This window comes from Urocitellus parryii, chromosome 2 (assembly GCF_045843805.1).
Source record: "Urocitellus parryii isolate mUroPar1 chromosome 2, mUroPar1.hap1, whole genome shotgun sequence".
NCBI classification, from domain to species: Eukaryota; Metazoa; Chordata; class Mammalia; order Rodentia; family Sciuridae; genus Urocitellus; species Urocitellus parryii.
The window spans coordinates 222,624,759-222,649,303 of NC_135532.1; the positions used below are offsets into that span (position 1 = coordinate 222,624,759).

Sequence of the window (24,545 nt, forward strand, 5' to 3'; positions counted from 1 at the left end):
TCTTGTGTAAAGTAAGAGTTGAACTCAGGGTTTCTCTACCACTGAGCTGTGTCCCCAGCTATACCCTCCTTTTTATTTTTTGAGACAAGGTTTTGCTAAGTTGCTGAGGTTGGTCTTGAACTTGTGACCCTCCTGTCTCAGTCTTCTGAGTCTCTGGGATTACAGGTGTGTACCACTGCACCCAGCTTCCCAGCGCTTCTTTCCCTGCTCCCAGGGGACAGGGTAGCCTCGCACTTGCAGCCTGATGCTGTGACTGAGGACGCCCCTGTGCTCTGCTTTCCTGGTCCCTGCCCTCCAGGGGACTCGTTGCCATCCATCAGGGCAGCTAGGTATTTTATTGCATCTGTTTGGGGTGGGGGTCTCAATGCTGTGAAGCTGGAGTCGTGTGTGCTTTCCTTAGATAAGGACCCTGCCAAGGGGTCTTGGTTACACCAGGGCATGGCTCCATGTGACCTTGCAGTTATGGCCCTCAGACATTCCCCGTTTAACTTTGAAGCATCAGTATTTGCTTCCCAACGTCACAATAAAGAACAAGTGCTAATTCCAGTGAGGCTTCACCCATGAGCGAGGGCTTCTAGGTGGAAACTGTTGGCTGTGCTCTTCCTCTTACACCTGTACTTTCCTCCCCAGGTCCTGGGTGGAATTGAACCCAGTCTGTATACAGGAGACATCTGGTATACCCCCATAAAGGAGGAGTGGTATTATCAGATAGAAATTCTGAAATTGGAAATCGGAGGCCAGAGCCTTAATCTGGACTGCAAAGAGGTGAGCACCCGCCACTCTGTCGTGCCTGTCTGGGGCCTGGGCCTGGTGTGCTTCAGCGTTCACAGCTGGAGCCTGCACAGGAAGTCAGAAGGTGCCTTATGTCACAGGCTAGTTCCGGAGATTCTTATGGGAAAAGACACAGGGCCTCGTGGATGGTAATTTAGTGCATGAATTCCAGCCCCCAAGACCCCCTGGCTTAATGGGGCAAAGCGAGCACAAGGCAGGGAGTGAAGAGCCCCAGAGCCAACTATACCCTTCTGCACGTGCCTTGACCTGAGGGTCCCTGACCTCCACTGTGGAGGATGAAACAAGCAGATTGTTATCAGAAGGGGGACGGAGGGGACAGAACTCAGCCAAACCGAACCCCCAGAAGCCATATACTTCATCTGCCCTGTGTGGCCGAGCCCTGCCCCCCTGAGCTCACAGCTCCTGCTCAAGGAAGAGCCTGCCTGCTGGGGCCCGAGGCAGGCGCGACAGGCCCAGGGACACACAGCTGTGACTCTGTGTAGCACCCTCTACTGCTCTGTGGCTTTTTTCGTGGCATGTGTGACATCATGAGCGCTGTGGCCTTTCAGCATGGCCTGTGAAAGACCCCGTGGCTCCTGTGCTCCTGCCCGCCAGGCTCCCTGCCCTTCCCCCACCCGTGCTCACGTGCAGACTCCCCGGGACCAAGGCTCACACAACTGTGTTTTGTTGTGACCGTGTTCCAGTCCCAGCCCTAAATCTGTGTTCATGTCAGAGGCACTTATTCACACTTAGCAATTCACCGACGGACCCATATGCGGGCGTGTGTGTGTGTGTGTGTGTGTGTGTGAGAGAGAGAGAGAGAGAGAGAGAGAGAGAGGGAGAGAGCACACAGCACCTATCTTGAGGCTGGGTTCCTAGGCCTGGGCTCTGTCCTGCGGGCCCTACATGCTGCCATCCCTCAAAAGAGCAAGTGACAACGCCCAGCCATGCCACATTTCAGCCTCCTACAGGACTGTCATGTATCCATTCTTCATACAGGTACAAAAACATATAGTTTTAGGAGCAAGCAGAGTTGACTTTCACATTAGTTTTTAAACTGAAAATAAGTGTTTGAAAATAATATTAATAAGTCGGTTCGTTTCATTTTCTCCAGATTCTTCACTCCTCCTGCTCACTTCCTTTGACCTCACTGGCATGTCTGGCCATGGGAGTCACAGACTTGTGTAAAGTAGGAGGGCAAATTGGCCATGCCTCCTCCTTTCCCAGGCAGCTGCACTCAGCTGGGTCCCCAGTGGATGTAGTGGCCTCTCTGTGGTTGGCCCACTGATCCCCTTTCTCCTCTTGTCACATCAAGAATGTGACAGTGGGGATAGGGCTGGCTGCCGTGTGTGTGTGTGTGTGTGTGTGTGTGTGTGTGTGTGTGCGCGCGTGTGTGTGTGTGTGTGTAAGTTTCCCATGACAGTAACTGAGGTGACCAACTTAAAAAGAGGAAAGGTTGATTTTGACTCACAGGTTGGAGATTCCAGTCCATGACCGACTGCCCGGTTGCTTCCGGGCCTGTGGGGATGCAGCACATTATGGTGGGAGTATTTAACAGAGGAAGCTGGGAAGCAGGGTGCCAGGAAGAGACTAGGGTCCCACAATCCCCTGCAAGGTCACACCCCAGTCACCTGTGTCTCCTGCAAGTGCCACCTCTTAAACTTCCCATCACCTGCCAAGGGCGCCTTTCACAGGTGGGCCTCGGGGCACTCCAAACGCAAACAACAGCAGTGCCCACCACGGGTGTCCTGTCCTGTCCGTCTCCTCTCAAATGGCGAGCTATGGGGGGGTGGTCCTCCTCGCCCACGAGTAGGTAGTAGAAAGTTGATCTGTGCAGCTTGCAGAAGTGGCCTTAATAAGTCACATCAGCCTCTAAAGTAAGGGGTTCCCTCTGTACTGGGTCGGGGGTCCTGGGAGAGGGCATGGGGCTTCTCTATGTGGCAGGTCCAGCCATGCTGGTGGGAGCGTGCCCTGATGCGGATGCCCCCTCCCTTCTAGTACAACGCGGACAAGGCCATCGTGGACAGTGGCACCACGCTGCTGCGCCTGCCCCAGAAGGTGTTCGACGCGGTGGTGGAGGCCGTGGCCCGCACGTCCATGGTGAGTCCTGCACATCCATGGTGAGTCCCGCAGGCTCGTGCAGCACCAGGGGCACTGGGTGCTGATCACACGCCCGGAGTAGCACTGTGACAGAGTCTAGCAGCACGGTGACAGAGCTATCACTCTGTGTGCGCTGAAGGCTTTGAAGGGTGGACTCTTAAAACCTATTATTACAAAGTTCACGTTCTGCTTGATGTTGGCCAGTAAGTAACGCCTTTGTGTTGACCCCGAGGAGCTGGCCCGGAATGGTCGACTCTGTCTGGGGTTTCCATCGCAGGGCAGCGGGTGCAGTACTCGTGACACTACCGCAGTCCCCTGTGGCTTGAGGACAGAATGTGCTCTGAGAGATGCCTCGCTGGGCCGGGCGGACGCAGTAGCGCGTACCTAGAGGAGCCTGGTGGCGCAGGGCAGTCAGGAGCACAGTGGCCGCGTGCCCTGCGAGGCGGCTCCTGTACACGGTCATTTCTTACTGTTATCAGTATCATGTGCTTTCATAGGACGGGGGTGTACCCCAGCTTCAGCACCAACGTGGGAGAAGTAAAATGTTGCACGGTGGCCACGCTGACCACACTGTCACTTGGAGGCAGCTCCGAAGTGGTTCCCGGGACCTCCCTCGTAGGTGCAGGCTGTTGTTGGCTGGGACGCTGTCACTGGGTGCATGACTGCATGTTAAAGTGACGGTGAATCGAGGGTGCCTGTGTGGCCTTTAAGCCAGGACAGATAGCCCTGAACATCACCCCTCTTTGGCCTTCGCCCACCGTGTGCTGGCATCTCACCCCCCACTTCTGGGGGAAGAATGGCTTGTTTCACAGAGGACAAAGGTCAGTTGGCCAAACTAGTGATCATTTCATGGCCGGGCTCTGCAGGGCAGTTAAAATTGGGACCTGGATGCTAGAACTTTCAGTGTCACCCCGATTGTCTGGACAGTCAGGATATCAGGGTGGGCCAAAAAGCACCGGACAGAACATAGCACTGGGGTCCAGCGGAATCTGGTGGCGTCCGGCCTCTGCCACTCAGCGGCTGGGTGCCTGGAGAGAGCTGCCCTCAGAGAGCCTCCGCCTTCTCCTCTCTGGGGCTGTTGAGGGAGTTTGGGTGAAACGGCCCGAGCTGGTATGTGCTCGCTCGGCACTTGGTAGAGAGAGCTTCCGTGAAACGCCCAACGAGGCACCACTACGACTTGTGTGGACACCGCTTCTGACCTTGTAGGTGTTTTTTGTGGCATCTGCGCACTTGAGGCCGTCTTTGCAAGATCACCAAAAGTGAGCATTTCCATGCCAAGCCGGTGTGCTGGTGGTCACGTGGGGCTGGTGTCCCGCCATGGAACCAGGATGGACTGATAAGAAGATGCATAACTATCACTTTGTTGGAGCTTATAGCAGAAACGTGGGGAGCAAGAGGGGGTCCAATTGTCCTGAACCAAAACTTCCAAAGTCTAAAGCTGCATGGGAAGAGCAGCGAGTCCACAGGACAACGGCAAGAAAGGACGAGGGGAGGACGTGGAGCCTGGTGTGACTCGGCGGGGGCGGGGCATCCTGGCAGCTGCAGCAGGGACCAGAGCCCATGCCCAGCTTGCTCAGCATCCGCGGGATCCAGAAACACCAGGTCAGGGCTTTAGTGCTGAGAAGCCAGGAAGCTTGTGGGACCCGAGACCCACCTTAAATCAGGAGGGCTGTGCCTGTTTCCTAGACAGCAAGAACGTGCCTGCGGAACCGTCATGGGTCCCCTCAGGCTGGGCGCTCTGAATGGTTGATGTTTACCAGTGTCCCCAGGGTGAGTGTGAAGGGTCGGTGGGTGGCCACAGCAGGCGTCCCACTGCCTGGGCTCTGTGGGCCTGGGGCGCAAGCCTCCTGAGAGCACGCAGCGCGTGCTCAGCAGCCACTGACTTGGGGAGAAGGAGTGAGCTGACGGCATCTGCTTGCCTTGTCTAAAATTATCCTCTGATTTCATTCCGCGCCATCGGGCAGAGAGTCCACAGCGTGCATCGTCGTCCTGGAGGCTCAGGCCCAAGGACCACCGCTCCTCCCCCTGCTAGGTGCCTGTTCCCGGCTCTGCTGCCTTGTCTCCTCTCTAGTGAGGAGAGGGCTGGATTCAGAGAGTTAAAGGAAATAAAAACACTGGGCCCTGTCCCTAGGCTTGGGTCCTTGGGATGCTGAGTTAGTGTTGGGTGGGTCTGTATTCCGGGGGGGGGGGGGGTCTGGGGTGGGGTGAGGTGCCTGCATGTGCTCACCTCGGTCCTCCTTCCCTAAACTCTCCTCCCTGAGCGGTGAGGACTCCAGCTGTGGCTCCCACCTGTCGCCCCTCCCGGGTGTGTCCACCTGGCCCAGAGCTCATACTCAGCTCCCTGGACAGACATCCCTCCTCACTCCCTCTGTCCTCTCCTACCTCTGCCTCAACACAAGTCGGGTGTGCTGGTCCTGCCCCAGGTGGAGGAGGGGAGGCTGCTGGGGAGGCTGCTGGGAGAGACACAGGGGTCAGGAACCTGCAGGATCCGCACAGGTGGGCCTGGCTCCGCCCCTACCGCTCCCAGTGAGGCACAAGGGGGCGCCCTGAGCTGGTGGCCATGTTGATGTCCCTGGGTGCCTTCATTCCCCCAACCCCTGAGCCTCATCCATTCGCAGGCGTCAGGACTTCAGGGGACCAGGGAGAGAGGGCTTAGGCTCTGGGGTGGAAGCAGAGCTGCCCCACACCAGGAAGTGTCCGGGGCTCAGGGCCTCGGGGAGGAAGGCTGCAGGAGAGGTGTGCGGTGGGGGCCGTGGGCTCTCCGTGAGGATCAGGGACAAGGTGGCACCCGAGCCAAGATCTGGAGGACTGCGAGGTCCTAGCCCTCGCAGGAGTCAGGAATCCAGAGGGCAGCAACACCCAAAAGGGCCCTGAGGGTCACAGTAGGGTTTCTCTCTTCTAAGGGGCTGCCACCCACCACCGTGTGGCCTGGGGCAGTTCCGGCCCCTCTCTGTGCTTTGGTTGCCTCATCTGCCAAGTGAAGGGGTCCAGTGGCCACCTGGCTGGGGCTGCAGGCCAAGTCGCTACCGCTGCATCAGCCCAGTGCTCCCGCTCAAGAGCGCTCCGTGAGTCTGAGCAGCTTTTACGATTATCATTTCATTGTTACCAACACCCCCAAGGGGCTCGAGTCCCTGCCACTCTGTCCACATGAAATGCTCTTTGTGCCGTGGGCGTCTGGCGAGGGGACCAGGCAAGCCGGGCACTGTTTCCTGTTGACGCGCTGCGGCGAGACTGCTCCCTGTTTCTCACAGGATCTTGTTTTGTCTAGATTCCAGAATTTTCTGACGGGTTCTGGAGCGGGGCCCAGCTGGCGTGCTGGGCGAATTCTGAAACGCCTTGGTCCTACTTCCCTAAGATCTCCATCTACCTGAGGGAGGAGAACTCCAGCCGATCCTTCCGCATCACCATCCTGCCTCAGGTACCTACGCGAACCTCTGCTCCCTCTGTGCTTCCTACAGGAAGGAGCAGAACCCGGGGCTCTGTGCAGAGGCCCGGGCATTACAGGTGCCACACCCCCCACTGGACAGCCTTGTCCCCCAGGCACACACTGGTGCTGAGCCCCCAGGTCTGCTGGTCTCCGCCATGCTGGCTCACCTGTCTCTGGTCAGTAGCGGGCGCTGGGCTTCCTTGGCCCCAGAACAGGGGGCTGGAGGGTAGCCTTAAGCATAGTCTGGGGGCCAGGTGGGCAGCATGGTGGGTCCATGTGTCTTTCTGCCTTCCATACCTGACTTTGACATTGCAACTGGGTTCTAAGGAGAGGATCCCTGCTGTGACCCCTGACCTCTGGGCTCAGAACTGGCAGCCCTCTCCTCTGCAATACCCTCCAAAGGACCCCAAGGTCATCAGACCCCTCATAGTAGGAGGAGCCACGGAGACACCTTGTGGAGGTGGCCATGAAGAAGGGTAGCACTTCTGTAACATGTGCCACACACCATTTTATTCGGCGATGGAGGCACCATTATTTTTTACTGTGATTCCAGTAGCCACAGACAGACTCCTTTGTCTTGAGCGCCTGAGTAGACAGCATCCCTCCACCCCTCCCCAGACCCACAGCCCTAGCCCAGATCCTCTCACCACCAGCTCCCCCAGCAGGCTGGTTCCTCCTCTGCAGCCGATTCCCACCACCCCGGCCCTCATGGGGTGCCTCAGCCTCTCCCATCTCCTGGCCCGAGTTCCACCAGCGCCGGCCCTGGGAGCCTATCTCTCCTCCTCCGTGTGTGCAGATTCCTCCCGTCTTCTAAGACCCAGCTCAAACAAGCCCGGCTTTTGTTGAGACTCGCTGAACAGAATCACCCGTTTGTGATCTTGCCCTTCAAAGCATGCTGCATGTTTGCCAGTCCACTCCTCGGGGGTGCGGCCATCTATTTAGGATGTATTCTGTGCTGTTTCCTCTTTCCATTTGACTTCTGTTTTCTTTGTAAAAGTCATCTTGTGTCTCCTCTCTGTTGATTATTAATTCCTGGGGGATGAAGATGAGCACCTTGAGGTTTAGAGACGGCCTCCCTCTGGACACTGGTAGGCAGCAGAGGGAAGGTGCTTGCTGGCTGACACAGGAGTGTGTCCCCGTTGTGATCTGTGTACGGGAGATAAAGGGCTGGGACTGGAGAATCGGGAGGAGACTGACTTCTGAAGGAGAAAGCAATACCACTTGTTCCTGTGTTCAGATCCCGGGGTCCTGGGAGGCAGGACAGAAAGCCACAGGTGAGCAGCTCAGCAGAGGACATACAGGCCAGGCAGGGGGCTTAAGTGACACCGTCAGCACCACCCTTGAATCCCGAGTAACTTGGAGCAGGTGGCTCGGCCCTTCTTTCTCACTGTGAAGGAGAGGGAGTAACGCCTACCAAAGGCGTTTCCAGATAACCTTGGGTGAGCGCCCTGCATAGACAGCTGTTAGAAAGATTGATTTTCAGCATCTTTAAAATAATGTGTTGTTTATAACAACTGGTCAGTCAAACTGCAATACGTGGACACTGTCTCATCAGTGTGGTTTGTAGCCAGTGTCCAAAGCCAGCCTGAGGACAAAGGTGAGCAAGAAGTGGTAAATAAGGGCATGAGGGTTGATTGACAGAGCCCAGGACCCGGGAGAAGCAGCTGTGGGGAGCGCAGGCAGGCAGAGAGCTCTCTGTCCACGGCACCTCCTGGCCACAAGAGCTGAAGCTAGTGGGGAAGCTGCCGTGAGGACCAAGCTTCGGACCACAAAGGACTATCATGAAGGAGCCCTTGCTGTGTCCTCGTGAGAATTCACCGTGACTCCCTCTTGGAGATGGGAGACTTTGGGGGTTGACCTTGACCCACTCACATTTTCATGTACAGATCTGTTTTCCCTGCTGCTGTCCTGGGTTCTCACTCAAGTCACTCACTATTCCTTTGGTCCCCCTCCTTGCTGGGGGAGGAAGCTCCCTTTGCTGCTGTGCCCATCAGGGATTACGTGGGGAGTCACCCCTGAGCAGCTGGCCCTGCCCAGCCAGCCCCTGTACTGACACCCAGGGCATCCTCAGGGCTTCTTGCCACAAAGGTTCAGGGTGGGGCTTTCAGGCCTCAGCAATCATAGGCAGGCAGATGACCACCAGTGCAGCAGAGTCAGGTTATATCTATGATATGTGTGCAAATAGGGCATAATAAATCTTGCTATTATGTATAATCGTAATGCACCAATAAAATAAAAAAAAATAATAGCATACTTTAGTGTCAGCCGACAGGGCAATTCTGATTTTTTTTTTAACATAACCTTAGAAATGTACTTACTTTCAGCCTAAATACTACTAGTTTTTCTATTTGTGCTATTTTAGTTTAGGGCAGACAGTTTATTCTGAGATCCAGCAAGACTGAAGCTTCCCTATATTACAAGATGTATGGCTTAGAAAAATCTACTGAGACATACGCAGAAAGGACCAAGTAAAAGATCCAAGTTCGGTGTTAGGGAGCTGCTTGGTCGCATCTATAGATCAGTGTCCTTGGACTCGGTCAGGCTCGGCACCATCGTTCACTCAACACAGCCACAGAGTCACCCTCTGCCAAGGTGGTGACATCTAGGAAGGAGGTGTGGTTCCTGTGGCCCTGAGCCAGGGTCTGCAGACAGACAGTCCAACAATGACAGGGCCATACTGCAGGGCGGTTCCCCAGAACAGCAGCCACGGGATGTCCACCTACAGACGACCCTGAGGACAGTCACCTCCTGCCTCGGGGGCCTCTCCTCACCTTCCCTGCACATGGGAAGTGCAGTGAGGCCCCCCTCTCCATGTTGGTCTGATTAGACAGACAGACAGACTCCTTCTGTAAGCACGTGCTGCGTAAGTTACAGGTGGCGTGTGTGTCTCCTCCTGTTTCTGACCCTTTCCATAAGCATGGATGTCACTGTGCTTTTGATCTTGTCTCCTGGGGGCAGGGACTATGCTGCCATCTGTCTCTCTGTGGCTCCCCTTCACCAGGGGGGCCTCCAAGCCTACGGTGACCGTCACTGTTTTGTGACATCGTCCGACTGGTGCCGTTTCTTCTTCTTCCCTCTCCTCTTCCCCCACAGCTTTACATCCAGCCCATGATGGGGGCTGGCCTGAACTACGAGTGCTACCGATTTGGCATCTCCTCCTCCACCAACGCGCTGGTGATTGGTGCCACCGTGATGGAAGGCTTCTACGTGGTCTTCGACAGAGCGCACAAGAGGGTGGGCTTTGCTGCCAGCCCGTGCGCAGGTGAGCCCTCCTCATGTTAAGCGGGCACTTGGTGTAAGGGCACCAGCTGGGAAGCAGGGCTTCAGGGCAGGTCAAGCCTGTCCTCAGTCACCAGGTCTCACCAGAGAGCAGAATGGGTGGCAGGGTTGTTGGGAAGATGCAGTGAGATAATCCATGTCCAGTGTTAGCCCTGTGCTCAGCACAGGGCAAGTGCTCAGTAACTGAGAGTCACTATAGTTACCTCTCAGGTCAGGTGAGAGTGGCCATGCACCCAGAATACATATCTGCCCTGGGGCCTTGGTGTGGAGTCCCAAGGTTTTGTGTTTTATTTTTGGGGTGCTGCCTATGAAACCCAGGGCCTCACACTTGCTAAGCCCATGCTCTGCCACTGAACCATATGCACCCAGGCCCTGAATTACAGGTCTTTGACAGTTAAAGGAACATAAAGAAGAACATTCACATACAAGCTGTGTATATTCTTCCCTCAACACAATCCTCATTATGAAATAAGAAATAAATACCTATCACTGCTTTTTCTCAAAATCCTAAAATAGTAAGACCAAGGAGCCCATTTTTCTTGTGAAACTTATTTGAAGGGTGGTGTGGAGCAACCCAGCAAGTTGCTCTGCAGAGTCTAGCTTGAGGACTGGCAGATCTTCCTATGAAAGCTGAGCAGGCTGCTCTGACGGGGAGTTCAGGCAGCACCTGGCTTTAGGGCGGATGGGGCACTAGCGGCTAGCAGTCCAGGCTGGCCAGGAGGAGGCCAGCCAAAGGAGCCAGCACGCAGTTGAGCTGCCGGAAACTCATGGACTGACAGTCTGCCCAGGTAGGTGGCCAGGATGGCTGCCGCGTATCAGACCTGGAGTTCAAAGGGCTGAAAAAATCAGGGCTGCCTTGGCCTTGGAGTCAGAGACGGAGTGAAATGCTGATGTTGTGCTGGTTAGATGCCGAGGGAGAGAGGAATGGTAGATCCCTGGGGTTGAACCACAACTGACAACAGAGAGGAGCAGAAGAGGCAAAGACGGGCTCAGAGTGAAGTATGAGATCTCTGTGTCGTGGAGGGAAAGGAAATTTGACTTAATGGGGAAAAGCCTTAATCATGAGACAGAGCTGAGGGACAGGGAGGGATGCTGGACCGGCCCCCAGGAGCTTCATAGGCACCTTCACTCTGTTCCAGTCCAGCTGAAGCACGTGGAGAGGCCAGGAAGGTAAATGCCACAGGATCACAGCAGAGTTGCCAGGGAGGGAGTTTGGGTTTTGATACCTGAACCATAGTCTGAACCTGGTCACTGGAGCAGGGGAGTGGTTCTTCCCATCCTCTGACTGCACACCAGTGTTTCTCAAAGTGCTCAACAATTTGGGGAATGGAAGAAGAGCAATATTTTTTTTAAAAAAATTTTAAGTTGTAGATGGATACAATCTTTCTTTATGTCTTTTTCTGTGGTGCTGAGGATCAATCCCAGTGCCTCATGTGTGTGAGGCCAGTGCTCTACCACTGAGCCACAACCCCAGCCCCAAGAAGAGCGGTATTAAAAGGAAAAGCTACCTTTGGACTGATAGGCCAGCTCATATTCTGTATGATAAACCCCCAGCCTGGGACACATGGGTACCTGGCGGGGCACCTTGCTAGGTGTCAATGCACACTTAATCGACTTGGTGCAGGTGAGCAGACCTGAAGTCCTCGAGATTGGCCATGTTTTCCACCCTTGAGATCAGTCGTCCACTTTTCCGTGTGCATTAACTTCCGCCTGTTAGGCTGCCACTGAGTGAGTGTCGCTGAGTGTGGGGGTGAGTGGGACCACACGGCCCGAAATGCCACCATTTTTAACAACTGTGAATAATTTACTTCTTTTTGACTGAGGGAATCTTAAGAACTAAAGCAGTTTTGCACACCATTTCTGTTCTCTCGTTAAATACGGATACTGGGCAACAGCTGTCCTCACGTCCACTTTGCTGAATACCTCGGAGTGGAGCGGTGGTGAGTTTCCCAAGTGAATTGCTGTTGGAAATGGCTTAATATGGAGTGTCTCTGGGCAGGACCACATTGTTTCCTGCTTTTCTCCTGAATTATTTGTTAGGTGCTCTTACATAAGATTTTTGGTGTTGTTGCTTTTTTAAAGTGGATTGAAGGTTTTGGCACTTAAACATTTGATTATGCTGGCTGTGGGAATATACCCTGATGTATGTCCCCTCTTCAATGCAAATTACTTAGCCATTAAAGTAATTGCATCCCTCAGGGCTGCAATTACAGGAGCTGTTGGTGCTCTATAGAGCTCTAATAAATGGAATGGTTATCCTGCCTTTCTTTTTTAAAATCCTTCATTTTCAATTATAAAATGTTTAAGGAGGAGATAGATGTTTTAAATGTCAGGAAATGACAGTGTCTGTGGGGGATTAGCCCTGGACCGCTGCAGGATGCCACAGCCCGTGGGCACTCCAGTCCCTTGGTGTACCGTTGCCCAGAACCTGAACACACACTCTCGTATGTTCTAAACCATCCTTTCCTGGTACAGTGTCAGTCCACATAAGTGGTTGTTGTGCTGCACTGCGTAGGGAACAATGGTGAGAAGTCTGGACCTGGTCAGTCCAGACTCGATTCATTTCAAATATTTTTAATCTGTGTTGGTTGACTCCACAGAGGAAGAACCCACATATACAGAAGGTTGACCCCCACACACCTCGGGCACACTTGTGGAGCATCCAGATTTAACATGTTGACCCTGTGACAGATGTTCTTCAAAAATGTGAAGAAATTTTTAAAAAAAGCAAAGCCAATACCTCATTCCCACACCTTCCCCAGAGTTACCCTTTATCCTGAAATTGATAAATATAATTGCTACACATTTACCATTTTACTAGATATATAAGTACTTTACATTATATATGAATATATACTGCATAATGATTTTCCCCAAGACTTATCAGTTCCTTATCACCGTTTCTTGCACAGTTCTGAGGTTCAGGAAGGGAAGTGTGCTGGGCTGGCTGGTTCCCACTCAGGGTTTCCTCTCACGAGCTGCAGTTGTGACGTTGGCAGATGCTGCTTCCAGGCTCACTCACACGGTGATTGGCAGGAGCCCCCATTCCTCACCATGAATGTTCTCAAGACAGGGCACCTGTGATCCAAGGTGTGCACCTGGACGCCCAAGGTGGAAACAGTCCTTTTATGACCTAATCTCAGTGGTGACATGCCATCACTTTCACCCCCACTATTGGCCAGCAACCCTATTGTGTGTGGGAGAGGACTGCACAGGTTAGGCACCAGGAAGCGGCGTTCTTTGGGAGCATCTCAAAGCTGCCTAACACACACTTACGGCAAACATGTTGGTTGGTTAGAGGTTGTTTTTGTTTTCTTTCTGTTTTTCAATTTCTGTGAATGCTATGGTAATGTGCATGTACTTTAACTTGATTTCACAGTTCTACATTAGATTTTCTAGATTTTCCATATTGATATGAGTACCAGGACATTTGTTTTAACTGCTATATCATATCTTCGCGTGTGAATAATCTCAGATTATTCACCCAATCTCATGTAGATTAGCATTTGGGTTGTTTCTCATATTTGCAAGTACACACAGTACTACAGGGAACATCTTTGTCACATGAACCAGCCGTTCTCCTTATTCTTATTTAAAATTGTCCTTTTGTTTCTTTTGTCAAGATGGGTGGAGGTTCTAATGGTATTTTGGTGAGCACAGCCTTCAATTTATAGGTTAATTTGGGAAGAATACCTATTTTTATGATATGAAGTCTTGCCCCAAGAATGTGCTAGATTTCTTCATTTGTTTAGTTCTTCTTTTATGGTGTACTGCAGTGTTTTGTGATTTTTTCCCCCCATAAAAATTATATGTACCAGGCACCTCTTAGTTCCTGCTGTTGCTGTAGATGGGATGATTTAAAATAGCGTTTTCTAGTGGGTTGTTATGTAAGTATGCAGTTTTTTACATTAATCTTTTATCCAGTCACATCACAGAGTTCCTATTTTATTTTAGAGTCACTGGATTTTCCACTAAGATACTCAAATAATCTGAAAATAATACATTTTAATCTTTTATAATCTTCACATATTTTATTTATGTTTATTATGTGATACCTTCTGAGACAGTATTGAATAGAAATGGTAATAATGGTCATTTTTGTCTTTAAGGGGAATACTTCCCATGTATTGCCATTGAGTGTGATGAATGGGGAAGGCTTGTGGATTCCTTTTTAATCCTAAATTTAGGGATTCATAGTTCTTGGAAGTGTTTGGTGTGAATAGAAAGACTGCTTGATGATTTCTTCTAACATCAGACATGTGCCTGTTTCATAACTCAGCAGTTCTAATCCCAGGTGTATGCAAAGAAATGTGGATGTCTACCCAAAGTCTTGACCAGAAGGTTCACAGCAGCTTTGTTCATAAGAGAATGAAAGCAATACATCATTTAGGAATTACAAAATGGTACTCCCATGTCCTTCTCATCAAAGAGAAAGCCAACACGTCATCAAAGGAGAGTGGGTTAAACAAATGGTTGACTTTTCATTCAGTGGAACAACACTACACTACAGTTCTTTCTCTTGAAGAAAATTCTCTTTCATAAGAGAATCTTAGAAAGATTTTTTCTTATGAAAGTCTGTGAAGGGGAATTAAGAAAACCTAGAATTCATATTTCAATCGTGAATTTTTAAAATTTTCCATATAATGTATTTCAGTGTAATAAATGTTCACTTTGTGTATTTACACATTTTAGTCTTCTGCTTTAAGACAATTGGGTTTACTGTCCCCTTTTAAATAACTTTTCTCACTAAAAGGTTTTTTTAAAATTTATTCAACAACTTTTATGTTTAATTTACCTTGCATAGAATATGTGTAGGATATACGGATTAAACGGCCTCCCTCTGGAGACTATCCCATTGTTCCTTATAACATTAATCAAACAGTCTGTCTTTTCTTTACTAATTTGAAATCCCACAACTATTACACATCAAATTCCAGTAAATTCTGGAAGATGGATCTTTACTCCTGGATTTCCTATTCTTGCTCATTGATTAGTATTGGTCCCTTTCCTTATTCTTTTGTGTAAAGCTTCTCTTCTCTTTTTTTCTTAATTTTTCTTTTGTTTTATGAACATTTGAATCAACTTATTTAAACAGAAGATCTTGTTGGTACTTTGTTGAGTGGTTAACCATTTCGAATGCAGCTTTCGTATAATTCTGCATCCATTTTTCTACTTTTCTTTCATTGATGAAGAGTTTGCCTTACTTTTGTGGAGACACTTTCCTCTCATGGTGGGCATTTTTGTTCGGTTGTTTTGTAATGTTTTGTTGAGCTCCTCTTTGGTGGGAGTGCTGATTTTCCTCCTGGGAGAGTTCAGTGTGCCTTGGTTTGTGAGCAGGTCACCATAAAACCGTTTTGTGGTGGTTACTGCTCAGTGTCCCCTGACCATGAGAACCTCTAGGTTTCTACACTAAGTCGTGTGAATTTAGACTCCAACCATGCTTGAGGTGGAGGTTTGAGGGTTCCAATTCTCATGGGAGATTCTTTCTTGCCCTTCTCCCTAAGACCTTCTGCAGACCTCAGGCCGACTCGAGCTTCCGAGATGGTGGAGATCCCCTGTCCCCTTCCACCAATGGGCTAGACTTTCTCAGGCGTCTCAGCCCGGGTGTGCACTCCTTAGTGTTCAGGGCATTGAGATCCCAGCAGTAGCACCTACTTCTGGTCAAGGAAGGGCTTTTACTTCTGGTCTCAGCTACTTATTTGGAAATTGGGGGAGAGCTGGGGGTAGTGGATGCTCCTATATTTCTAGCTACTCAGGAGGCTGAGGCAGGAGTTCAGGACAGCCCAGGCAACATAGCCAGACCCTGTCTCTTAAAATAATCCCGGGGGGGGGGGTAGGTCAGTGGTAGAGCACATGCTTGGCATGCATGAAACCCTGCACTCAACCCTCAGCACCCCATAATAAATAAGTAAAGTAGATAAAAATCGGGGGTAACGTTCTATCCTTGTTGTAATAGGAGCAGGTGCCACCATTACACTGATCAAGTTGATGGAGCCCCAATCTTTGGGAGCGTCCCTTCTCTCCCAGTGTCTTTTATCTTTGTTTTATCTTTGTTTTGTAAGAGGACTCTTGGTTTACAGGGTCTGGCTTCCCTATAAGGGCTGGGATCAGGGAGCAGTGGAGGTTCCTTGGTTAGAAATCCCTGGAAGCTCTCCCACACCACACAGTTGACCTCGACCCCATTTTCAGCCAGGGCGTATCAGCGGTGGTGCAAGAGCCATGAGTGTTTGGACAAGTTCTCAGACGCTTCCCTTCTGCCGCCCTGCCCTCCACCTCTGCTCCCACAGGGAACCGCTAATCCAGTCTCCCCCAGATCCACCCGAGGAGGAGAGGAGCGGCAGTGCGGCCTGGGCTGGCGGCTGCAGCTGGGCAAGTCACAGTGCTAAGTCTGCAACTCTGTTATCTCAGTGCCTCGAAGCTTCTGAAATACCATCCATCTCTTTTTATAGATTGAGACATTTCACACCCAAGAACTGTGTAGCTTTCAGCTTGTCCAGCTTGAAACGCATCATGGATTGCGGCAGTCATTTCACGGCAAGGTTTTCTTGCCGCAGGTCGGAGTGGCTCGTCTGGTACAGTCCTGTGATTAAAAATAGGGAACTTAGTGGCTAAGAGCAGAGTTTCAGAGCTAAGCCTCTGCTAATCCACACAGAATGTAATCAAAAGGCACCAAGACCAGGGGACCCCAAGGACAGGTGGGGCAACACTGGTTCCTCATTTTGTAGCAGAGGATACCTGGCTTTCACATGGTGGCAAAGGAAATTGGTCCTGGGTCCAGAACCCCGGTAATTCCAGCCTATTCTTCCAAGTAAACCAGGTCCATGCACATGCCCTCTCTGCCCCCCCGTGGGGCGGTTCACTTGGTGCTGCATGTTACGGGGGACATCTGACCATTGTAATCTCTGTGCTTGGTGACACAGAACTTTCCCAGGAGCTGCTTATCAACCCAGTCCTGACCTTTGGGGAATGACAGACAAAAGGGCCCGAATCAAAATTTCTACCCAAGACATTAAAAATGACAAAATAGTAACAGCGGGCAGTGGCCTAGCCCCACCCTGCCCCACACCTTGTGCTCAACGCTGAGCATCAGTTGATAAGGTTTTCCTCCCAACAACACTGACCTGCAGGGGCTGTGATTGTCCCTGTTTTACAGATGAGGAAACAGGGTGAAGGAGGTAGTTCAGATCCCACAGACCACAGTTAAGCCAGGACTGCCCAGCTCACAGTGGGAGCTCGGGTCTGCATCACGGAAGGCCAACCCCAGAGCCCATGGCCCTCCTGCCCACTGTGTGCCTGGATCTCTGGTCTGTAAACCCACAGACAGGGTTAAAATCTGTCTCTTGGTTGTAGAATCGGCAGGTGTGTAGGAAATATGCAGACCATCAGTGACGGCATTTCCAGAAACTGCCCCTAGAAGTGACTTGAAATCCACTTCTTCCTGGCTGTGCTTTCTGTGGCAAAGGGCAGAAGACGGTTGTCTGCAGCTGAGGCTTGATGTCTGACAACCTTAAACAGGGGCTGTTTCCAAAACCATTATGACTACTATAAAAGTAACAGTGTGTGTGTTGATGAAAAGTGCATGTTGGGATCTTCTTGTTTCTCTTATACACACCCGTCATGTACAAAAAGTGTGACTCAGGCCTTCAGCTTGAAGAACGATACTAAAGTCTGTCTTCCCGACCTGGCCTGGCTGAGGCTGGTTCTGTTTCTTTAACCCAGATGTGATCAGGTCCCATGTGTCATTTTTTGACATGATTTTTATAAAAGTTTGTACCTATTAATGGGGTTTGTGCAACATTTCCATCCTGCCTACAGCAGGTGCTGATCAAATACAGCCTCCCTTTCCCACCCTGCCCCGCCCTGCACCCACCCCAGTCCCCAACGACCACTATTTTGCTTCAGGTGGACATGTTTTAGCTTCCACCCGAGAGAGCACATGTGAGCGGGTCCTTCTGTGCCTGGCTGGTTCCACCTGACGGGACGTCTTTCTTCTGTGGACAGCAGGACGTCCTTGCCCTTTGTGGCTGAGTCATGCTCCCTGGCGTCTGTGCCCGCATGTCCTTTATCTGCTGCTCTGTGGATGGGCATCGGGGTTCGCCCCACATCCCAGCTCTGTGGACAGTGCAGCCGCCAGCCCACACAGGCAGGAGCGTCCTCGACACGCCCACTCCATCTCCTTGGGACGTATCCCAGAAGTGTGATGGCTGATCATACGGAAGATCTATTTTTTGACTGCCTTTTTTTCTTGTGATTTTTCAGCCATCTTATTGAGACATGATTCGTATAAACAAAACAGGTCCTGTTGACAGGTACAGCTCCATGAGCCCTGCACGCGTGTGTGCCCCACACTGTCACCTGTGGAGGAGGCTGCCAGGTGCCGGGTTGTGCTCCCTGCCTCCCGGCCCTACCTTCTGTCTCTGGAGATTACTTTCCACTTGCTAGAACCTTTTATAAATGGAATCACAGCATGCGTCCCTCCGCCTGGCTCCTGCGCTCCGCGGTTACTTCGAGCCCCCGTTGCTCAGTGCACCAGCCGCTCACGCGTTCTTATTCCTGAGCAGAGCTGGGTTATGGAGATGTACGACGATTTGTTTACCTCCTTTCACCTGCTGGTGAGCTTCTGAGTTGTTTCCAGTGCGAGTGTTTTCACTTTATAAACAAAGCTGCCTGGGACCAGGCTGGGCCTTGCTTTTTTACCTCATTTGACTACCTCCGTTTTTTAACTGGGGTATTCAGTTAAAAATGTCCAGTGCCTGTGCCCCTCACTGGCAGGGGTCACATCCCAGGAAACTGTAATAAGTTGAAACTAGCATACAGAAAAAGTGCATTGAGGCCTGGGGCCGGGGCTCAGCAGTAGAGCACTCGCCTAGCAAGTGCGAGGCCCTGGCTTCGATCCTCAGCACCACATGAAAATAATAAATAACATGAAGGTCTCGTGTCCGATGACAACTGAAAAATGAATATTAAAAAAAAAGTGCATTGAGCCCACCTGGCCCCCCACCCCCCACAGCTCAGTGGCAGGCACACCATAGGGTGCCCGGAGGGTCCCCTCCTGACCCAGAGCTGACTGGAGCCGTGGTCTGCTGCTGCCTGCATGTCAGGAGAGCCTCACACCCCTGCTCAGTCCAGGAAAAGACCCTAGCCCGCACTGTGAGCCGGGCACCTTGGCCTAACTGTGGTCTGTGTGACCCTCAGCGTCCTCATCTGTAAAATGGGGACAATCACAATCCCAACACATCAGTCTTATTGGAAGGACAACGACTCAACCGGCTGTGTGCAAACCCTGCGTGTGCATCTCCTTTCTCCTGTAGGAACACCTAGGAGGAGAGCGGTCGTCCACAGGACAGGTGCGTCTCACTTCCTGAGAGCCTGCCCAGCTGGTCTCCAAAGTCTGGCTTTATCGCAGTACATTCCCCCTGCAGGCCCCCGTTCTTCCTGGCCCACATCAGATATTGCCATTTTTTTTTAATTTTAATAGGTCTTTAGCATCATCTTATTGAGGTTTTAATTTGCATTTTCCTAATGAAGAATAGTCTTGAACATCTTTTCATGTGCTGCTGACCATTCACTCAGCTTCTGTGATACAGAGTTTTTAAAAATCCTCTTGTCCGTTTCTGTACTTTTCCTTGTTATTCAGAGATCTTTATATTTTGAGGCTATGAGTCCTTTATCAGAAATGTGACTTGCAGATATTCCCTTTCAGTCTCATAGTACTGTCTTTGGAAGAGAAGTTCTTTCATCGATTGTATTTTTTGGTGTTGTAAGAAATTTATTTTTGCTCAAACAAAGAATTCCTCCTGTGTTTCCTTCTGGAGTTTTTATAGTTTGAGGAATGTGTCATTTTGTTTCCAAATGTTTGGAGATTTCCCAGAGAGCTTTCTGTCATTGACATCTCACTCAATTGTACTGTGGTCAGACAACATGGTTTACATGGATTGACCCTTTTAAATGTTCTGGAGCTTGTCTTGTGACTGAGGACTCGGTCCATGACAGTCAGTGCCTGTGTGCTGTTGGAAACAGGCGCATGCTGCTGCTGCGACTGTACCCTTGCATAGTCCCAAGCTGGTCCTCTCAGCTGGTGGTGGCCCAGGTCCTCTGTACCACTTGTCACCTCCATGTCCTTGCTCTGCCTCTAAGAAAGGGGCCTTGCCATTTCTGACTGCTTTTGTGGACCTGTCGATCTTGTTCCAGGGGCTTCGAAGCTCTGTTATTAGGTCCAAAAATGTTCCGGGTGATTCTGTCCTGTGCACGAGCAGGACCTTTGCTAGGACTCATGGAGTCACTGTGTTCCCTCCTGCAGTTCCCTGGCTCCAGCTGCCTGAGGCAGGCAGAGCCCCTCTGGGCTTCCTTCGGTGACATCCACAGGGGACACCCTTCTTTCTCGACCCTTTCCCTGTTAACACATTTGGGTTTCTACATGGACAGTGGTTCCTTATTGGCAGTGTACGGCTGGGCCTTGCTTTTTACCTAATTTGACAACCTCCCCGTTTTTTAACTGGGGCATTCAGACAAGAGATTGGCAGATGACAGCCTGTGGGCCAGATCTGACGTGGAGCTTGTTGTGTGAGAATGGTTTTTACATTTTTAAAGAGTTAGGGGGAAAAAAATTAAAAAGAACATGTAGCCCAAAAAACTCTAACATATTTTCTGTCTGGCCCATGACAGAAAAAAGGTTGCCAGTCTCCTGTTTCGACTGTTTCTGTAACGCGGATGATGGACAGGGCTGTTTCAGTCTACTTTCTTGCTACAGGCTGAGTATTCCATATCCAAAATGCATGAGACCAGAAGGACTTCAGATTTTAGGGTCTTCATACTCTGGAATATGAAGATACTCTGAATACCTCGAGTGTCTGCAGAGGATGGGACCCAAGTCTAAAGTCGACATCCACTCACATTTCCTCTGCCCCTTATTTGCACGCCTCAAAGGCCATTATGTGCAGTGTATTTGTTGCGCCTGCTTTTGGATCGCACCTCTCACGTGAGCACAAGTGTACACATTTCCACTGTGGCTTTATGTTGGGACTTGAAAAGGTTCAGATTTTGTAGCATTGCAGATTTTTAGTCTTCACAGTGGGAGTGCTCAACCTGGATTTGTTTTTTCTGTGTCATTGGATCTTTGTTCCCCCTCTTATGATGTGGCTACAGCCCTTTGTATCAAGTCGTTTGTTTCTTTGTATCTCCCGGGCTCCTGTGCTAGCATCCTCCGTGGCATAGACTGCGTGTGACCTTCCAAAGTTCTTTGAGGAGTTGCTCCGAGGTTCACAGGGTGCACCCCTGGCTCCTCACAGTGCAACCCTCGTGTGATCTAAGACCCACTTCCCCTCCTGTCCTCCCTCTTATTGTGTGTTGTATACCACTCAGGACATTGTCATTGTTTTTGCTTTAATGGGCCAACGATCTTCAAGTATTCCATATTTAAAGTGAGCCAGGAGTGATGGTGTGCGACTCTGGAGGTCAAGGCAGGAGAATAGCAAGTTTGAGGCCAGGCTGGGCAACTTAGTGAGACCCATCTCAAAATAAAAATCAGGCTGGGGCATGTGGCTCAGTGGTGGAGGACCTGCCTAACATGTTCTGTCCCCAGTACAACAATAAATAAATCAACTAATTACAAAAACCAAGTAAGAAATGAGGATTCTTGTAACACGCTAGAGAGTGACCACTTTGGGTTTTCTTCATCCCCTCGCACAGAGCCTGCTTCCCACCCAGTGCCCTTCTCTTCTGCTTGAAGGACTTGGAGCAGATCTGCTCGTGATCAGCTCTTTCAGCTCGTGTGAACCTGACAGCATCCTTATTGCATTTCATTTTGGAAGTTTTTTTTTTTTTTTTTTCCTTTGCTGGGAATAGAATTGATTTTCACCCAGTCCTTCAAAGATGCTGCTCCACGGTCTTCCAGCAGGTTTCTGACCTGAAGTCTTCTCTCATTCTTATCCTGTTTTTTTGCTTGTATCATTTATTTTCTTTCCATTTTTAAGATATTCTGCTTATCTCTTGTTTTTGGCAATTCACTAGGGTCCTCTTTCCTTGTTCTTAGGCTTGGGGTTCCTTGAGCCTCTTCTGTTGGTGGTTTATGGTTTTTTCCACCAAATTTGGAAAATTCTTGGTTATTATTTCTTTTTATTATTATTTATTATTATTTCTTCAGTTATTTTTTTCTGTCTCCCATCCCTTCTTTTCCTATGAATTCTCTGCTGATGTGATTTAGTGCCTTGGAATTCTCCCCGTGAACTGATGTTCTATTTAGCTTTCGGTGTCCTCTGTGTTTTGTTTTGCCTAGTTTCCGTGGTGATGTCGTTAAGTGGGTAGGTCTCCTCTGAAGCAGATCCTCACTGCACCTGGCTAGGTGGCTCAGGACTCTCTGGTGTGTCGCTGGCTTCCCCAGCCTCCCCAGGAGGTACAGTGACAGTAACTGCTGTGGTGTCCTCTGATGCTGTCGTCTGTATCATTTCTTACTAAATTTCAGCTGATTGGTTTTCTGGTTATAAATTGTTTTCTTGCTTCTTTTTGTGAACTCTAAGTGGTGTTTCCTGCTTCTTTGCATACTCGGTGGCATAGACTGCATGTGACCTTCCAAAGTTCATATGCTGAAACCTCATTCCCAATATGATGGTCCTTGAAGGCGGGGACCCTGGGGATGAGACTCATGTCCTTGCTAACGTGATCCCAAAGAGGCCCCTGACCCCCCAGCATATGAGGACACAATCAGGAGGCAGAGCTGGGTGTGGACCAAGAAGCCCTCACCTGACACAGAGTCTGCTGGGGCCTTGACCTTGGACTCTCCCATCTAGAAGGGTGAGAAATAAATGTCTGTTGTTGGAAAGCCTGCCCCCAGTCTCTGATACCTAGTACAGCAGCCTGAATGGACTCAGACACTTGGCAGTATTTGTTGGATGCTGGATATGGTGGACTTTTACCTTGCTGGGTGCTAAATGTTTTTATATTCTTGAAAATATTCTTAAGACTTGTCCTGGGGTGTGATTAAGTTACTTAGAACAAATCTGTGCTTTCTTTTTTTCCCCCATAGTTTTATTTAGGTAAAATTAAAGTAATCAAAGTGCACATATGTGAAGTATGCAATTTGATCAGTTTTGACATGTTTTGACATATATATAACCAATATAATCCATATAAAAAGCATTTCCTTTACTTTTTTAAAATTTGAAATCATGCAGACTGTATTTCTTACATCTTTTGTTACATTAGAAATCAGTCACCTTAAGATATATAGAGGGCTGGGGATGTGGCTCAAGTGGTAGCGCGCTCGCCTGGCATGCGTGCGGCCCGGGTTCAATCCTCAGCACCACATACCAACAAAGATGTTGTGTCCGCCGAGAACTAAAAAATAAATATTAAAAAAAAATTCTCTCTCTCTCTCCTCTCTCACTCTCTCTTAAAAAAAAAAAAAAGAAATATAGAACCCCCACCCCCTGTCAACTATTTCAAAATTAAATGGCACACTTATAAATGTCTCAGAGGTCAAGGAAGAAAGTGCAAGAAAAGTAAATAAGAAGTGCTTTGAACTAAATGATAATAAAAGCTCAAAATATCAGGATCTCTGGGATGAAACAGTAATCAGATGAACATTTATTACTTAAAGTACTTGTATCAGAAAGAAGCTAGAATAACAAATTATTTTGAAATTAGTAGGAATGAAAAGATAAAAGTAGGAGCATAAATATATGAAATAGAGAAGAAATAGTACTGCTAAAAGTTGATAAAAATAAAACAAGTCTAATCAAGAAAAAAGCAAGAATCCCAAAATTAGTATCAATGGAAAGGGAGCTCTCAAAATAACCCCATAGATGCTAAGAATATATTAAGGTGATATTACCATTGTATGCCAACATGGTCTATATTAGAGAAGGATTTGTGCGCTGTTGAGAAGAAAGTGTACTCAGTCATTGATGGATGAAATATTCTATATATGTCTGTTAAGTCTAAATTATCAACTGTATTTTTTAGTTCTATAGCTTCTTTATTTAGTTTTTGTTTGGAGGATCTATCCAGTGGTGACAGAGTCATGTTAAAGTCACCCAGTATCATTGTATTGTGGTCTATTTGACTCTGGAAACTAAAAAGGGTTTGTTTGATGCATGTAGATGCTCCATTGTTTGTGGCTAAATATTTACAATTGTTATATCTTGTTGATATATAGTTCCCTTAAGGACTCTGAAATGTCCTTCTGTCCCTTCTGATTAACTTTTGGCTTAAAGTCCACATTATCTGATACGAGGATAGAAATCCCTGCTTGTTTATGCAATCCATGTGAGTGATATGTTTTTCCCATCCTTTCATCTTCAGTCTGTGGATGTCTTTGCCTATGAGTACAATATGCTCTTGGAGACAGCATATTTTTGGGTCTTCTTTTTTAATTCAATATGCCAATCTTTGTCCTTTGATTGATAGGTTTAGGCCATTTACATTTAATGTTATTATTGAGAAATTATTTTTATTCCCTTCTATTTTGATTTTTTCTGGTTTTTACTTTGAATTAGTTTCTCATTTGATCGACTATTCTTGTAATGTAGTTCTTCCCTTTGCTGGTTTTCATTTCTTCTTCACAAAATTTTTTATTGAGCATGTTTTATAGTGCTGGCTTTCTAGTTGTAAACCCTTAAATTTTGTTTATCATGGAAGGTTTTAATTTCCTCATTAATTCTGAAGTGTAATTTTGCCAGCCAGTGTTGTTGGCTGGCATTCATTTTCTTTCAGAGCTTGATATACATTTTTCCACGACCTCCTAGCTCTGAGGTTGAGAAGGCTGAGATCTGGATTAGTTTCCCTTCAAATGTTACCTGCCTTTTTTAAACTCTGGCAGCCTTTAAACTTTTTTTTTCTTATTCTGTAAGGTATTTTCATAATAATGTACCTTGGTTTGGGTCTATTGTAATTTTATATGTTTGGGATCCTATAAGCCTCCTGTATTTGATTTTCCATTTCATTCTTTAGGTTTGGGAAATTTTCTGATATT

General features: G+C 48.9%; 1 protein-coding gene across 3 annotated transcripts in view; it reads left to right on the forward strand.

Moving 5' to 3' along the window:
- Bace2 (beta-secretase 2) overlaps window positions 1-24,545 on the forward strand; it is an 87,711-nt gene that overhangs the window by 52,310 nt on the left and 10,856 nt on the right. For all 3 annotated transcript variants that reach the window (XM_077795418.1, XM_077795419.1, XM_077795421.1), the window contains 4 exons: window positions 631-765; window positions 2,770-2,871; window positions 6,140-6,289; window positions 9,392-9,560. In XM_077795418.1, the coding sequence (XP_077651544.1) occupies window positions 631-765; window positions 2,770-2,871; window positions 6,140-6,289; window positions 9,392-9,560 (556 nt within the window). The remainder of the gene's footprint in view (window positions 1-630; window positions 766-2,769; window positions 2,872-6,139; window positions 6,290-9,391; window positions 9,561-24,545) is intronic.